Source organism: Cervus canadensis, chromosome 31 (genome assembly GCF_019320065.1).
Source record: "Cervus canadensis isolate Bull #8, Minnesota chromosome 31, ASM1932006v1, whole genome shotgun sequence".
Lineage (NCBI taxonomy): Eukaryota > Metazoa > Chordata > Mammalia > Artiodactyla > Cervidae > Cervus > Cervus canadensis.
In genome coordinates this window covers 35,948,470-35,966,407 of record NC_057416.1, presented here as the reverse complement: position 1 = coordinate 35,966,407, position 17,938 = coordinate 35,948,470, and the positions used below count along the sequence as shown (strand labels likewise).

Below are 17,938 nucleotides of genomic sequence, written 5' to 3'. Positions count from 1 at the left end.
TCCATCGGAGCCTGAATCTCAGCTTTCTTACCTTGTGGCGTTTTGCAATAATAAAGGGAAAATGTGCTTCGTCCATAATACAATGATTCTGGTTTCCAAAACGCCAGAAGAAAGCTATGAAGGTGTGAAACTACCTTTCTGTAAGGTATTGCTCCTATTTACTTCCCACTTTTAAATACTGCAAGTCTTTTTTTAATGGAAGAGGTGCTGGAGCAAAGGCCAGAACATCTGCCAAACTTACAAATAAGGAAGTAACCCCCAGATTTCCACTCACCTGCACTCGTGGCCAGGTGCCCCTGGGAACAGCAGACGTGAAACAGAGCACCCCCACCCAGGCCCCAAGGGGAGCACTCACCAGCTGCTGCTCCAAGGCAGGGATTGCGTCGTGATGGCCGTATATTATGCCAGGATTGTACTGACTGAAAAGGACGGGATAAAACACCTTCTTCCCTGCAAACCAGAAAACCAACATTCACTTAAAGTGACAGATAAAGCTACTAGGTTTATTCATTTATATTCAACCCTCAGACATACCCCTGGCGTCTGCATGCACTTCCCTGTTTCCCTTCACTGGACCCGGACAGATCTTAGAACTGCAGCAGGTAGACCAGATGGACAGACTTGGATTCCTGACTTCCTAGCACAGGGGTGATGCTCCAAGGGCTGATGGCCATTGGCTCCAGCATTGGACACCACCAGTGGGAATGGGTGTGAACAAGGGTCCCGATGCCCCCTGCCCTGCCAGATCTTAACCCTTTAACTACTGGCTCTCGGGGCAGTCGGCCAGGATGACCTCAGGCAGCAGGAACAGACTCAGGGAGCCCAGGGTGGCTGCTCTTTATCCACTGACACAGAAGCATTTCAGGTTTTTAACAACCGACACAGCCATTCCAGTGGCTAGCAGTTGAGTGTCGGCCTTGCCACTGAGTCCCAGGCTTTGAGAACAGTTTTTGGGGTTGTGGGTTCTTTCTGCTCAGGGCTGCCCCTGCCCTAGGGGCTGCCCACAGGCATGCCCTCCCTGTGGTTTCAGCAGCTTCTCTAGGCCCACGTCCTTCCCACCACACTTGCTCCTGGTTGTCCCCTGAAGCTGACCTCCCAGGAGAGAACAGAAGAGGGGTTATAAATACGCCCCTGGGACTGAGAGCTCTGGAGCTATGGTGGCCGACAGGCACCCAGCGCGACACCAAAGGAGGAATCGATGAGACGGCTCCCCGGTCTCCGTCACCGGGGGGCTGAAGGCTGATGTGGGAGCTGGTGGTCAGAGCGAGCTGTGCCGAGAAGGGAGCCCACCTGGCTGCGTGTTCAGCCTGCAGGTGTTGAGGAAGTCGGAGGTGAAGTAGATGTCCACGTCGCAGAAGAAGAGCAGCACGTTGCTGCCCTTCCAGGAGCGGGCGCCCACATCCAGCCCCTTCCCCCGAGAGAACTCCCCGCTCAGCTGGATGAAGGTGAAGTTCCTGAAGTTGGCAGCTCTGAAAGGGAAACCACGGTCACTCAGGGGCCCAGGCTCGCAGGACGGAACTCCCTGGAAAATACACAGCCAAGACCCACGGCATCTCGCCCCGGGCACCCTGTGACCCGAGGGCGCTGGGATTAAGGGCATGAAAATATCTAGTGAAGTTTTGACGTATCAGTCGCTCACTCGTGTCCAACTCCTTGCGACCCCGTGGACTGTAGCCCACCAGGCTCCTCTGTCCATGGAATTCTCCAGGCAAGAATCCTGGAGTGGGTAGCTCGTCCATTTTTCAGGGGATCTTTGCAACCCAGGGATGGAACGCAGGTCTCCTGTGTTGCAGGCAGATTCTTTACTGTCTGAGCCAGTGTAAGTACCAGCTTATTTCTTATTTCTTCCCATACTGAAAACAACTGCCAAGGCTAACGTGAGGGAGAGAACACGAGCCAGTCAAGACCAGGCAACAGAACCTGGGACAGCCCCTTGGCCCCGGAGTCAATGAAACCACTGGCCAAGGAAATACAGCCACGCTGCCATGGCCCCACCAAGCAGCTCCCCATCAGCATTGAAGTCCAGGAGCCCAGCAGGACGGTCTGGGCCTATCCCCAGACACTTACACCTGGACCCCCTTTGCCACCCACAGGTGAAGCGGCCAAACATGCCAAGGACGCAACACTGGGATTCAGAAGGTTGGGGCGTCTGGGGCCTGGCTCTCCTGTGCATTACGGCTGTGATCTAAGCAAGCCCATCAGTCTCCTGGAGCCTCGGTTGCCTCATCTGCAAAACGGGAATAACCACATCTTTCTTAAGAGCTCAGTTATCAGTGAGGCAAGCACGGCCAAGGGCATGAAGCACTGGGTAAGCATCAGCCAGCCTGTTACCAGCACAGGGCTGGGTGATGGAGTCCAGGTGTTTCTTCACTTGGCAATTCTTGCCCAGAACCTTCTGAAATGGGGCATGTCTTGAACAAAAGTTCCAGGAATTCATCCAGTACCATGTGGGACAGGGACTGTCTTCTCCCAGAGAGAACCAGAGACCCACTCTGCTCCTATTGGAGCTCCCAAGTCCACCTGTGCAGCCCTCGTATCCAGCCAGCACCCCCTCCTGCTGGCTGGACATGCCTTTCCTGCCTGATGGCTTCCTCGCCCCCGGCTCTGAGTCCTCCCCTATCCCAGCCTATCCCATCCCCCAAGTTCTCTCTAATCTTGATGCCTCAAAAGAGGTTAAAAAACCCATGTGGTGGTGGTTGAGTCACTAAATCGTGTCTGACTCTTGCGACCCCATGGACTGTAGCCCACCAGCCTCCTCTGTCCATGGGATTCTCCAGGCAAGGATACTGGAGTGGGTTGCCATTCCCTTCTGCAGGGGAATCTTTCCGACCCAGGGATCAAACCTGGGTCTCCCGCATTGCAGGCGGATTCTTTACCATCTGAGCCACCAGGGAAGGCCCCTCAATAGTCCATACCCACTGTGTGAAGTCTGTAACTACCTCAGGTGAAGGTCAACACAAATCCAGAGTCACGAGCTTTACACTTGTGGTTTAATCAGCGGAACTTGTTCTGCTACCCCTTCCTGATCTGTCACCTCCCTTTAGACCTGGGAGTGAGCTTGGTTGGTTTTTATCCTGGAAACCTGGGCCCAACCTTGTCTGAGTCCAAGGCCAGAGATAGCAGGAGATCTGGTGTGGGGTGGAGCACTGGAGGGTGAGTCAGGAGCCCCGGGCCAGGCTCTGGAGCCACCCAGCCCCACTGGGTGCTCGGCCGATGCTGGGGACTAAACACGTCCATAGACGAACGACCCCAGTCCAGCCCCGCCTCGCATTACCTGGGGCAGTCACTCCACTTCTCCGGTCTGCTCCCTCACTGCCCAGCCTCATGGATGAGCTCAGGCCCTTCACCAGGTAAGATTCTACTGTTGGGGGATTCAGCCCAGCACCTGCTCTACGTGAGGGGGACTCTCCTCTTTCAGAACTCCGTCTTGACTCTTCTCTCCAGGTAAGTGGCCCCGGATCCTATTTCCTGAGCTGCGCCTTGAGGTTACGTCCCAAGGCTTCCCCCAAAGGGATGGCCCGGCCTCCTTGTCCCCAGAGAAGACGTCCAGCTGACCTGCGGCCCTTGCACCATCCTCCCCCCCGCCCCCCGCCAGAGGTTTCTGCAGCCCACCTCCCCCTGCCCTACCTGGTCCGTTTCCAGGACGGTTCGACCCTTGAGAGATGCCTGACTCTCCACCTGTTCTTCCCCCACCCTGGGGCCCAGCTTCCTCTCGGAGCTGCAGCAGGTCTCTGCTCTCAACAGTCTCACCGTCCACGCTCTGTGGGGCCCGCCCAGCCCGCAGGGACATCGGTCAGCTGATTTCCAGGGCAGGCAGGGCCGGCCTGCTGAAGCATCAAATCCTGGTTCAGATGCATCTGACCCATGACTCAGGTGCCTCCTCCCAGAGGCTTCCCAAGGTCTGTCATTAGAGGTTTCAAATAGACAAAAACACTTCCTATTTGAACAACAGCAAGTAACTTCTGCCAAGAGTAGAGGAAGGCAGGTCCCTGAATTGTGGTGTTAAAAGACACGCAAGATTTTCATCCCAAATAGCCTACAGTTTATCGGTGCTGACACACCAAATATTTACACAAATAGCATATTTGCTACTGTGTAGAATATCAAACATTTATACAAAGTGGAGTCACGGTGAATAGTTAAAATAATACAGACGGCGTGAGTAACTGATCCACCAGGTCTTCCCTGGTGGCGCAGGGGTAAGAAATCCGCCTGCCAACGCAGGAGCCTCGAGTGCCATCCCTCATCCAGGAGGGTCCCACATGCCACAGAGGCGCTAAGCCCATGCGCCGCGACTCCTGAGCCCGTGCTCTGCAACGAGAGAAGCCACCGCAACGAGAAGCCCCAGCAACGCAACAAAGAGTAGCCCCGCTCGCCACAGCTAGAGACAAGGCCTCACAGCATCAAAGACCCAGCACGGCCAAAAATAAATAAGTTATATATATATATGGACTTCCCTGGTGGCTCAGACAGTAAAGCGTCTGCCTACAAGGCGGGAGACCCGGGTTCAATCCCTGGGTTGGGAAGATCCCCTGGAGAAGGAAGTGGCAACCCAATGCAGTACTCTTGCCTGGAAAATCCCATGGACGGAGGAGCCTGGTAGGCTACAGTCCGTGGGGCTGCAAAGAGTCGGACACGACAGCGACTAGCACTTTCACGTTCTTACTGAACGAACAGCAGGGAAGACGAGCAGCCTGGGGGCTGAGCGAGTGGCAGGGAGACGCCTGAGCAAGGGCTACAGGTCTGGGGGGATGCGGCCTGACAGGGCACACGTGCCCCACACAGAGGTCAGTCTCGTCTGTTCCGTCCCCTGGTTCCCCAAACCCTGGCCTGAAGCGAAAGTGAAAAAGTCGCTCAGTTGTGTCTGACTCTTTGTGACCCCATGGACTATACAGTCTCCAGACCAGAATACTGGAGTGGGTAGCCTTTCCTTTCTGCAGGGGATCTTCCCAACCCAGGGATCGAATCCAGGTCTCCCGCACTGCAGGCGGATTCTTTACCAGCTGAGCCACAAGGGAAGCCCAAGAATATTGGAGTGGGTAGCCTAGCCCTTCTCCAGGGGATCTTCCCGACCCAGGAATCGAACCAGGGTCTCCTGCATTGCAGGTGGATTCCGGTCTGAGCTCCGCTAAAGGACCGCTCTTCACGGCTGGGTCTTGGCGAGTGGGGTGGAGCTTGAGGGGTGGGAGCGGAGGGGCCTGCCTGTCAGTCACGGATTTGGCAAAAGGGGTGGGGCCAGCTCACCGTCCCGGCGCTTGAGACGACCCTGACTTAGAATTATTTAAGTCACAGCATCAACTCTGTGCTTCAGCGCGTTGTCTGAAGAGAAAGAGAACGCAGGGAAACGGCTGCTGGGGCCTCCCCTCGTGGCCAGACGCACAGGGCACTCGGCCTCCTTTCTCTCCAGCCTCTCCACGGGGACGAGACGGCCCGTGGCACCGCCCCAGCCGAAGGCGCACTTTAAAGCTGCTTTCCGCTGTCCAGCGTCTGCAGGCCCGACAGGAAGCCCCAGGACACAGCCCCTGCCTGTCCTGTGCACGTAGCAGCCCCTCGGCCCCAGCCCCCACCCCGCACCCCACAGAACCCCAGTTCCCCATCCACCCTGACCAACGCCGGCCAGCGGGGGACATTAGGAACCTGGACCAGCGTGCACTCAGAGGCAGGGTGGGGACAGTCTCTGCTGGCCCAGAAAGCCCCATCGGCCGGTCCTGGGCACTGGGCAGGCAGGGGGACTCTGTCGGCACCTCCGCTTCCCAGAAGGGCTGCGAGGTCACTGCACTCGGCTACACGCCTGTCTGCAGGCGGATATCCGGGCCTCCCCCGCACCCCCTCCGCTCACTCAGCCCAGCACCCCTCTAACTAACCAGCGCCCAGAGCATCCTCCTTCTCCCCTCCTACCACCAGGAAGGGCCTCTGATGACTGACACGGGGTCTCTGCTGAGAACAAGGGATGAGCTGGAGACAGCAGCGGCCGAATCAGGATGACTTCCTTCCTGTGTTGTCTAGGACAGCGAGGTGAGGACTCGGCGAAGCAGCGGGGCTGGAGGTGGGCCGCCCTCACGCCTGACACTCAGTGGCACCAGCTCCGAGAGCCGAGGGCGCGCGGGCTGAAGGGACACCGGCGGCCACACCTGCCCGCGGAGGGACTCGCCCGCTGGGCCCCAGCACCTGCCGCAGCGCTGGGACCGTGTACTAAGGGCTGTGCAAAAGCAAGGACACGTTTCAACCCGGAACACCGACTTGCCGCAGTGGGTCGTGGGTGTGGGAATGTGCGCAACACGACCACAAGGCTGCAGCCCAGACGCAGAGGTGCGCCGGCAGGGGGCGATGCTGAGCTCTGTCCATCCCCACCCCCTCCGCCAGAAGACCGGTACCGATGGCGTGGACACGCGGGGACCTCCTGTCAGCTCCACGGTCTCCTCTCCGGGGATCCACTTCCTCCACGGACTCCAGGGAAGATCCCCCCGATCCTCATGGTCCCTGTCGACTGGCATCCCCTCTCACCCTCCCTCGGGAGGAGGTGTCCTCTCTGAGCCCCCAGGCGTGGGGGCCAGTCCCTCCTTCATCTTCTGGGACCCGATGCCTTCTCTCGCCCGTGCACTTGACCCCCCTGGCCTGTCCTCTAAACCCTGCAGGACAGGGGCTGTCCTTATCTCTATCTTCAGGGCTGACAGCGCTTGCAGTAAACAGTTCCCACGGGACACAGAGCAGCTCCATAAACACTGGATGAGTCAGGAGATGAGTCCATGGACTCAGACCTGTTACCGTGGGAGGCGCTGCCCCAGGACACCACCTCCTCCTCTGGGGTGGGTCTACCTCCCCAATCAGGAAGAAGCCCCAGTCAACTCTTTCTCAGGCACAAACCCAAGCTTTACAGAAGATTACAAATATGTCAGTAAAAGAAAAAAAGAGCGAGGAGGAAAATAAGATGTAATTTGGTTTGAAATATTTCATTTACCCATACAAACAAATGCAATATCTAGCGGCATATCCAGAGTAACAAAGGTTTCTCAGGTGACGCTAGTGGTCAAGAATCTGCCTGCCAATGCAGGAGACGCAAGAGATGCCAAGTTTGATCCCTGGGTCGGGAAGATCCCCTGGAGGAGAGCATGGCAACCCATTCCAGTATTCTTGCATGAAAAATTCTATGGACAAGAGGAAGCCTGGTAGGCTACAGCCCACGGGGTTGTGAAGAGTTGGAACTACACTAAGCGACTGAACACACACACACACACACACACACACACACACACACACACACACACGAGTAACTGCTTTGTAAGAAACGGGGTTTTTCAAGGCATTGCATTTTTTACTATGTAATTTCTTGTTATGAATCAGAGTCTGCAGTCCCAAATGGCCTCGGGATTACTTATAATTATTTCTTCTCTTTTCTTCTTGAACTGTAATTATCGACTGACAAAATTCTTGAGCTTCTCCTTCAATTCCTTTTTCTTAATATAAGTCCGATGCATGCGGTCTCCTCCAGGTTAGATGCAGTCATGCTGACAGAGGTTAAAATGACCTGAGGAAGCTACTATTTCAACGGAGACTTAATTTCTCTAATTGCCTTGCATTTCCCAGAACTGCTGGCTTAAAAATGATAAAAGATCTTGCTGTCTAATGTGATCTACTCTAATATCAATATCTTCTGACCACTGCAAGGAAATTATCTTAATGTGACACTTCCCACAAGAGCCCTTCATTTAAAAAAAAAAAAAAGCACATTTAACAATTTACATAGAAATATATATTTAATGTATAACTTAAAAATTTAAATCTAACACCCCTGAATATTGACATTGCTTATGACTTCTACTTACTAAAGGGATCTGAATACAGTGAATAATTTAAAGCTAAACATATTCCCAGCTAGTTTTCTATAGCAGGCATTTTAAACAATTTAGAGTTCTCTAGTTTCTGAGCCTATTATATACAAGCCTGCTTATACAATTGTTTTAGCAAGTTTCTTTTGAAAAGATAAACAAAATTGACAAACCTTCAGCTTATTATCTAGAAAAATAAGAGAGATGACTCAAATTAACAAAATTATAAACAAAAAAGGAGACATTACAGCTGATACCACAGAAATACTAAATATCATAAGAGACAACCGTAAACAATTACATACCAACAAATTAGATAACAGAAATTGATTCGTTCCTAGAAATGTACATCTTATCAAGACTGAATCATGAAGTAACAGAAAATCTGAACAGACAAATATTGAACAAGGAGATTGAATCAGTAGTCAAAAAGTAAGCATAAGCCAAGAGATACAAACGCTGCACGTTAGTCACTAAGCTAGACTTTCTCAAGATATTCTTAAAATATGTATATATTAGCTAGATTTAGAATAGTTTTATCACAATGCTGATAGCCAAGTGAAATAAATTTCATTTAAACTGGTTTCAAATCTTATTATTTTCAATGAACAGCTATGGCTTTTTGGAGTGAGAATCTGCTGGGATGTTAAGACTGGGAATCTGGAAGTTACAGACGAGGTTCAGATCTGCTTGTCACCCGCATCAGGAGCGGCAGCCTGAGTACCAACCTCTTTAAACCTCCACTATTTCATCTAAGAAATGGGGTATGGACTCCCAGTGATTGAGCTGACACTTCCACTGCAGCAGGCACGGGTTTGATCCCTGGTGGGAAGCTAAGATCCCACACGCCGTGCAGAAAAAAAAATGGGGTTAATAACAGCTTCTATCTTATAAGGTTGGTGCAAACATTAAATGTCATTCATGTTAAGAAGAGTTTAATAACAATGTTTAATAATAATTATTAGTAATGATCTGATATTATTTACTAATTAAATAATTATTTAATAATAAGTTTAACATTATTCAAAGATGAGATGCATTTTAATTAAAGTTTTAGCATCTTAAGAGAATGATGAAAATGGTAGTTAAGTAAAGCTTCTTCTACGTGTTTTACATAGATTACTATGTACAAATTTACTACACACTGGGCATTGTCCTTCTCCCAGTGGACAAACACTGAACATTTTAAAACTGGGTAAGGCCCTATGCGAAGGGCTGGAGTCACAGAAGCATGTGACTCGGTGATAATCTAGCAGCTGATAACCTAGTGAGGACAACAGAAAGAAACGTCAACAGGCAAATCACATGCCAGGTCCCGTATATGAGAGATGCTGAGGGAGAGGGTAGCCAGAGCTCGGAGAGGGGAGGACAGAGCAGGGTGAGCTCCAGAGTGGGGATCTGGGTGCGGATGGACAGACAGAGGGTCAGAGCAAGCAGGAGGGAGGGTGGAGGCGACGCCAGGCCTAAGGGAACACAGAGAGCGACGACGAAGGGTGAACTGCGCCCCTGTGCGGCTGCGGGGCACTGAGCCATCAAAACGGGGTGAGAGGTAAGAGCCGGCCTGGGGACCAGACTGGGTACCCGAGGGGGTACAGCGGGTGATGAGGAACCCCATCTGCTCCGTGGGGTTGCAAGCAGCCACCGTGGGGAACCAGCTCAGGCTGGCGGCAGAGGGCAGGGCATTCCTAAAGCAACACCCGGGAGGGGGCAGAACACGCCGCACGGCCTCCGGGACATCAACACCGCAGCGTCACTGGTGAACGGTGAACAGAACGGGGAGGCAGCAAGTTTCTGCAGCGCCGCTTCAAAGACTGGCTCAGGCCTCAGCACGAAGTCCCCTTCAGGGCTAGCTTCGTCTCTGGGAGTTTTCCAAACCATCCTTACCCTGGGAATGATTGTACTTTCCTTGTTCAGATTCTATTCATTCTAGGCTCACCACACAGCCCTCTGATTGTGACTTCAGCCCTCCAGGTAATGTGATACGGAAGAAACTGTCTTGATTGAGTCCCAGGCACTCCGGCCACTGGACAGAGTATTTCCTGTGACACGGCCTCGGTGGCCTCCATGGACATTTGTCCATGAGACTCGTGTAAAGCTGGCCCCGAGTATCTACGAGCAAATGTCTGATCGCCTTCTGATGTCCTTGGAAGATGCCAGACCCAGCCTGACTGTGCTTTAGAGTCACCTGCACCTCTACTTAAAACACTCCAAAAGGAGGCAGCTCAGGCAGCCCCTGGAGGGACCTCCACTGTCCTAGACAACCGTTCTCAATCGTGGCTGCATGTCAGAATCATCTGGAAGGCGTGAAAAAGATCCACACCTCCCGTGACTACCTGCAGAGATGTTAAAACCTACCCACCGGGCAGAGGACGTGAACTGTAATAACTCCCGCTCCTCACTCCCAAGTAGAGATGAAAAGAATACTGCAATGCGTTGGAGTCGAGAGATTTCTATTTCATTTACATTTAGGATATTCAATTATTTTATTCCCTTTGATCTCCCTTCAGCGGGCGCCACGGCTTTAAACTGGTACTAGTTTTAAACTCTTTTAACTCCTTATTGCTTTAGAACAGAGGTTGGCAAACTTTTTCTATAAAGGATCAGTCAGTAAAAAGTTTAGCTTTGTGAGTTACACCATCTCTGTCGTAACTGCTCAGCTTGGCAGTCAAGTATGAAAGCAGCCATAAACGATACAGAAAGAGATGACCAGGCCTCCGAGCCAATAAAACTTCATTTACAAAAGTAAGTGTGAACAGAATTTGACCACTGCACTGCTTCAGATATCTGAATAATTACTACCATTCTGATCTTGAGCTCAGTAATACAAAATTAGTAACCAAGCCTGAAAATAAACACAAAAAGTGCACTTAGTCTCATCATCTTATATTTTGACTATCATCCTATTACCGGTTACCAGAAACTCAAAACAGAGGGACTTGTTTATATTCAAACCAGATGGACCTACTCAGATGATTTCCACCCCCAGTACCTCTGACCACCCTCCAAGACATACCTACAGAGAAACCACCCAGCTGGTCATTCACCTGTGGCCACAAAGCAGAAGCAGTGAGCAGACGGTACCACCAGCCTCCTCACACGCAGAAAATGCCACAGATGTGTACTCATTAAGTACATGTTTATTCATTTATTTGGATAGGGGAAAAAACCCCTCTCTGTTGTTTTTTTAATACATTTATTCCCCCTTGTAACTGATGAATGGGGTAGAAACCCACAAGCCTCCGTCCAAAGGCGCTGGTTCAACAGCGTCTGTGAGTCGAGGGTCCCACCCACCAGTCATCACCGCCCACCCCTCACTGATCTCAAAATGCAGGATGAGAGAATCAGAGGGTGAGCCCATCTGCGAAGTGGATGAGACGGAGCCCTGAAGAGCAGGGCTGAGAAGCAGCTCCCCACAAGGCCATGCTCCCCAACTCCATCCCTGCCGAGTGTAGTCCCTACACCTGCCATTCACACGGTGGGATGGTGGGCTGGAGAAGCCTTGTCCCCTCACCCAGGCCACTCTGGGCGTTCGTCTCCAGGATGGGTGCGAGGCGGGTGGTCCCCAGGAAGGAGGGCGCAGAAGCAACTCCTCATCCCCTTCCACACACAAGGCCAGCCCATCGCTCTCCCGGGTCGGGCCATTGGCAGCGGAAAGGACATAAACCAGCTTGGACAAGCTCAGGTACCACCTCCCAGGCTCAGCTGCCGGACTCCCGACCAGGGCTCCACCTCAGACTCACCTGGAAGTGTTCTCAAGTATTCCTTTGACCTCATCCATTTCTTCTTTGCCAAAGTAAACGACAGTGAGATGAACCCTCCCGTCCTGTTGGATGCATATCTCCCTGGAAAACAAAACACGGAAGTCTGGTCCTGGGTCCACAACGACAGGCAAAGCCCAAACAAATACCTGTTCTGTAAAGTGAAAAAGGGCCCCCTGGGAATGAACCACCAGCAAACCAGAGCAGGGGACAGGACACTCCGGCTGGCTCGTCCCAACATCCGTATTCCTATTTCTCTTAGCAAGAATACCATGGAATTTTAACATGTAGGTCTGGTCAATGAAAACGCAAGATGCAAGAGGCTGCAGGCTCAACCTGCCCCAGGTCTGGCCTGTTGGGGCCGGGATCCAATGTCCAGAACAGCGCTGGGGCCATCCCCTTCTCTGCCATAAGAAGTCTACGAAGGACGGAAGACAGAGCCCATTGTACAGATGAGAACATCAATGTCCAGCAAGGGTGAGACTGGACTCCTCGTCCTTGCCTTTTCTTGTCCATGCAACACAAAATAGTTTTAGAGACTGAACAAGCAAAGGTTAAAAGACATTTCTTCTTTTGGGGGCTCCAGAAACCCTGGGGACACCCAGCATCGTGGCGGTGACCAGGTGACAGGCCAGAAGCACCGCTGCTGGACCTCCCTAGGCTGGTGGATTCCCTCCCTGCTCCCCACTGCCCCCTCTGTGGCTGACGGTATGTGTATGTGTCTGTGCATCATTTCAGCAGACTTCTGAAAGCAACTTAAAGGTACACGTCTACTTTGCTGCTGTTCAACTGCTAAGTCCAACTCTCTGTGACCCCATGAACTGCAGCACGCCAGGCGTCCCTGTCCTTCACTATCTTGAGGCAAAACGTTTGCTCAAACTCCTGTCCATCCCATCGGTGATGCCATTCAACCATCTCATCCTCTGTCATCCCCTTCTCCCACCTTCAGTCTTGCCCAGCATCAGGGTCTTTTCCAGTGAGTCAGTTCTTCCCATCAGGTGGCCAAAAGATTGGAGTTTCACCTTCAGCATCAGTCCTTCCAATGAATATTCAGGACTGATTTCCTTTAGGATTAATTGGTTTGATCTCCTTGCAGTCCAAGAGACTCTCAAGAGTCTTCTCCAACACCACAGTTCAAAAGCATCAACTCTTCGGCCCTCAGTCTTCTTTATACAATTTTATTGGCAGGATGATATTTTGGGAAATGCTGATACTTCGCTTGTCCTTATGTTTCATTCCTTTGTTTTTGTGTTGCAACTTTCCTGAGCCTCTAGACAACCACCCACATCAGAGAGTTTCAGAGTCTCTGAGCTCTAACTGCAGAGGCCATTTTATCCAGTGATTTTTAGTGTGACACCAAGGAGGAGGGGCTGCCTACCTGGGGTTGCTGGGAAGATCAGAGAAGATATGGTTCCTGCCCTCAAAAACTTTCTTAAGAAATAAATGAGCGAATGAAATCATCAGGAAGCTCGTGGCACGGATGAAAAAGCACACGGAATTCAGAGAGGATGACCACCCCGCAGGCTGGAACGGCTGCACCTTGAGGGACGTGCCGCACTGCGGTGCAGAGAGGAGGAGGAGAGAACTCCAGAGGGCAGAAGTACCGGGGCAGAGCCTGCTGACCCGGGCAAGAGGCACAGGCTTCACCCGCTCAGCACCTTGGCTCTGCGAATTCTCTCTCGTCTCAGAGGAAGGAAGAGAGGATCTGACTCTGAAACCAGACTGAATGTGGGGCTCTGAGAAGCAGATAAGGGACCAGGAATGGGGCTGGGGTGTTGTTTCTGCTTCAAAACTGAGAGCTTCCCAGCCCCGCCCCTGCAGACCGAGCTTCTACCCACAGGGGACAAACTTCTCTGTGCATCAAAGACTCCTTCTGCAAACCTGCCGGAGAATGCGGCGACTCCCTTGGCTAGGGCAGAATAAAAGCACACACAGCATCAGGGGCCTGGAAAACTGTGCTTTAAATTGTGTGCGCTGGGGAAAAAAATCCATCCCAGGACGGATTCAGGAGAGGGTCACCCACTGAGCCTGAATAAAAAGCCTCCTTGTTTTTTTCTAGCAACATCTTTGTTGGCATTTTAAAATCCATCAAAGGACTTCCTGTTTTCAAGGAATAAAACAGAGACACACTGGGCCTTTACTTATCATTCACCAGCTCCGGCTTCCTGAAAAGGCAAAGCCGAGTTTATTCTGAGGACCACCTCCAGGCCCCACTCCATTCATTCATTCACTACTTCCTGCCTTCATTCAACAAACGAGAAGTCTTAAAAATCAAGTAAGGCGTTTCTACCCTTAAGAGGGTCTCCATCTGATTGGAGCTTGCATGATTAAAACTATCTACATAGCGGCCAACACACGCTGCCTCCCAGGGAGAAACACCATCACCATCTGTCTGATAATTTTACAAACTTTCATATTTTTCAAAGCAGGCTTCACTGGACTGCATCCCCTGAAAGACGAGAGGACAAACGCTGAGTCCCATTGCTGTATGATGCATAATTCTCACTGGAGTAAGACTGGAAAAGAATAATCACGTGTGGCTCTGTAGAGGGATCATCCAGTTTTCCTGGGATTCTCCAGAGTTTAACTCTGAAAGCCCACCACCCAGTAAATGCCTCAGAGCAAACTGGGACAACTGGTCACCCTGCCCACGTCAGGGACTTGGCAGCAAGGAATGGGCAGCTGAGAGAGGGAGACACGGCATGTCAGAAACGGCAGTAAAATGAGGCAAGGAGGGTGGCGGGGATGTGGCTGATTTCTGATGGGCAATGGGGACAGGTACCAAGGTCAAGGCGGCATCCAGGCTGTGCTGAGACAGGCAAGTGGACACCCCGCAGGTGGAGAGGACTGGGGCAAGGGCTTCCCCGGCTGAGAAGGTAAGGATGCAAGGAAGTCACGTCACAGTTCTTGTCTCAGTCTGTCTGCTCTTCAGGAACATCGGGGATGAGAAGCAAACCTACCCAGGCTTTAATCACGTCCCGTGCAAAGGAAAAAGCATGAACCAGCCCGTCAGGCTGCAGTGTCTCCCTGTGGTCAGCGAGGACACTGGGGAGACTCAGGGAACAGAGAGGGATGGGGGCCCGTCAGAATCGGGCTGCAGAAAGCAAGCTTCTTCGGCTTGGTGGGTCCTCTCCCCTCCCGCACCCCACGCCGAAGGACTCACGACTCCTGGATGCCACGATTTGAGGCGCTGAGGCGTGAGAGTGAATAGTGACCCTCGACACACTCTCCTGGGGGCCCATTTCAGGACAGCAAATGAGACCACTGCCAACTGATGGTTTTCTTCTCTTGAACAGAAGTTTCTACATCATCTGTGGCTCAAATGAAGTTAAAAACAGCCTCTATTAGGCCCCGGAGAGACCTTAATGGAAATAAGGTGAATGATGTAGATTAGTTTCTCAAACATGTGTACCAGAAACTTCCGGGGGACAGCATCGGAGTCTGATCAGAGAATGGCCTGCCCAGGGAATGGTAGGGGGCGAGGCTGCGTGGGGGACGGGGCTGGGTGAGCCACGAAAGCTTTCCTTCTGGGAACACAAAGACGACAAAGGGCCTCCTGGATCGAGGCCCCCACGGGCAGCCTGGCACAGCGCGTGCACCGCAGGGCTTGGCTGGCCCTTTGCCCACCCAGTAGAGCCCCTTCTGCAGCGCCACCTCCGTCCCAGAGTCCACAGTCACTGGTTTCTGAAGATCCAGGAATGTCCAGAAACATCTTAATGGTGCTAAGCAGGAAGAGGATTGTAAAAAGTGCTGCAGAAAATTCAAGTAAAAGGTGTCCCTGATACCATGTTTAAATGTCATAAATGCCTTGGGAGGGACAAGAGAAGAACTGGAGGAAGGGAAACGGGGGAACATTAAACAAAAATAACTAGCAAAGTCTGAGAAGACTCAGAGCAACGCAGGGAAGGCTTCTCAGTCCAGCTGGAAGGTGTCAAAATAAAAATGGAGCAAACTTGGAAAGAACTGAGAAAAATCCTTGAAAATCATTAAAAAAAAAAAAATCATTTCCACAAAAATTCTTTTTTTTTTTTCCCTAGAGAGGCTCAGAGACAAAGACCATCCACGATGTTGTTACAGTGAGCTTCCTCCTGCAACCGCAAACAAACTACACAATGAAACGACAGATGCACTTAAAACGGATAAACCGGCCGCCAAGGGAAACCGAGAAGCCAAAAAGCAAATGCAAGAAGAGTCTCCAAAAAGGCAGAACGAGGTGATTAAAAAAAAAAAAAGGAGGGGGAGGTTGGTTTCAGCCAACACACCGCTAGGCAAAGGGAACTGAATCTGAAGCCAGTTCTCCTGGGTGCACCCCCTCTGCTCTGGGCCAGGCTGAAGAAGTCTTGGGAGTGGAGGCACCTGGGGCCTTCATGGAGGGGGAAACGGCTCGTGGACCCTGTGCGGTTCCTCCAGGGATCAGGGCCACTGGACAGCAAGGGAGGAGGAGCCTGCTGGAGTGAAGAGACATCTCATCTCCATAGCAACAGTGGAGTCCCGGAGCACACAGGCCCACAGGCGGCCCCAGCGCACCTGACCAGAGAGGTCCATACGTCCCCTCAGGGTCCATGCGGGTATCATTCCCACCCAGGGCGGGGACAGCCCTGGAGCTTCAGCCGCGTCACTTCCTGTCAGTCCAGGAGCATCCCCCATCTCCTGTGCACGGCCTCCTCAATAAAGGCCCTGAGGGTCTCACGCTAGGAAAATTCTGTCTCACCCAACAAACAGCAGCTACCTTTTCATTAGCCACTGAGGCTGATGGAAACGAGGCTTTCCATCTGAAAATCAAATTCCTCACATAAAGGAAAGGCTTGTGTGAAAGCCAATTAAAGACGAAAGCATTAAAAATTAGACAGCAGCTAATACATTTAGAATACCTACGAAATCCATACGTAGGTCCACGAAGCAGAGAAACCAGTAACAAAGCAGCAGAAGGGCTCAAAATTAGAACACGAAAAAAGTGCCCCGAAATGAAGGAATCCACTAAAACAAATGAGGGAGTCAGTTCCTAGGCAGACTGATAAGAAGTCCAGGGTCCCCAAGGAGGAGAAAGGGGTCTGGGGCTCTCAAAGGACAGATAACAGTCTGGAATTCTCAAAGAGGAGGAAAGGACAAGCTTTTATTTTTTTCCTCTACATTCCTTAGCCTGAGTCACATAAACTGTTTTTATCTTTAAGCCTGGAACTGATGATGACACAACCAACAAGTGGTTTGGACTCTGTACTAAGGATTATATAGCCCGATTATGTATCCTGCTTGAGGACAGTTTCTCCTTCTTGAGTGTCTTCTGGCTAATCCTGTTATCTTGGAATGTGGATTGTGGGAGTGGGCCTAGTAAGATCTTTGCAACCTCCGGACATTCTTTTGATTCATTGTAATAACTAATTGGAGAGTATATAACTCCACTGCTAACACGGGCAAGGGGGGCACTCTTTCAGAGTGTCAGAAGCTTTCTTTATCTCTTTTACGCTTTAATAGAACTTTATTACCCAAAAGCTCTGAGTGATCAAGCCTCGTCTCTGGCCCCGGATTGAATTCTTCTCCTCTGGAGGCCAAGAATCCCGGCGTCTTTTGTGGTTCAGCAACAACCTTCCACAGACAAGGAAACTGAATTGCAGGAGACAGAAAAACAAGACCCTGAGCTAAGACGCATCCTGGTGAAGCGACCACGACTCACGACGAAGGAAGGCATTCTTCCTCCAATCTGGGGAAAGACAGAACAAAGCTGGCCTCACACTTCTCCACGGAGTCACATGCAGAAGAACCTCCACAACCTCCTGAGGAAAGGAAACATGTCCAAGAGCTTTACGCCCTGCCAGGGCACCCTTAAACTGTGCAGATGACAAGCAGGCGTTCTGTTCTCAAGCACTCAGGACCCTTCTTGAAGAGACATCGTGACCATGAAATCCAGGCACCCTAAACCTCGGGAATGAAGGCGTCACTGTCGGAGCACTGCTGATGAAGGCCCTAAATCCACTTACACACAGGAGCCGTGGTTATGACACAGAGTGTCCGGGCTGCGAACCCCGTCGAGGTAAAAATAACAGACAGCTGAGACATGGGGAGATGGGCCCCGGAGAGTGAGGAAACATAACCGTGCCCCTCTCTTCTTGCCAGAATTTTTCTGGTGATCTAGTCTCACATTAACGTAGGGGGCAGAGATACATGACGATTTCAATCTGCTCAGTTTCGTAGAATACGTTTTACCTTCAGAGCCATCTCTAACCAGGCCTCTAATTAGACAGAACTAGTGTCTCTCTCTCTCTTTTAGGGTTTTGGAGGTGCTGGGTCTTCACGGCTGCCTGGAGGCGTTCTCTGGTTGCAGTGAGCGGGGGCTACTCTCTAGTTCTGGCGCACGGG

General features: G+C 51.5%; 1 protein-coding gene across 21 annotated transcripts in view; it reads right to left on the bottom strand.

Moving 5' to 3' along the window:
- Window positions 1–17,938, bottom strand: part of CSGALNACT1 (chondroitin sulfate N-acetylgalactosaminyltransferase 1) — a 329,577-nt gene that overhangs the window by 10,873 nt on the left and 300,766 nt on the right. For 20 of the 21 annotated variants that reach the window (XM_043454678.1, XM_043454691.1, XM_043454684.1 and 17 more), the window contains 4 exons: window positions 11,567–11,668; window positions 3,628–3,778; window positions 1,291–1,469; window positions 356–450 (listed from right to left, as the gene is read on the bottom strand). In XM_043454678.1, coding sequence (XP_043310613.1) covers window positions 356–450; window positions 1,291–1,469; window positions 3,628–3,778; window positions 11,567–11,668 — 527 coding nt within the window. The remainder of the gene's footprint in view (window positions 1–355; window positions 451–1,290; window positions 1,470–3,627; window positions 3,779–11,566; window positions 11,669–17,938) is intronic. The other variant, XM_043454693.1, reaches the window with a different exon arrangement.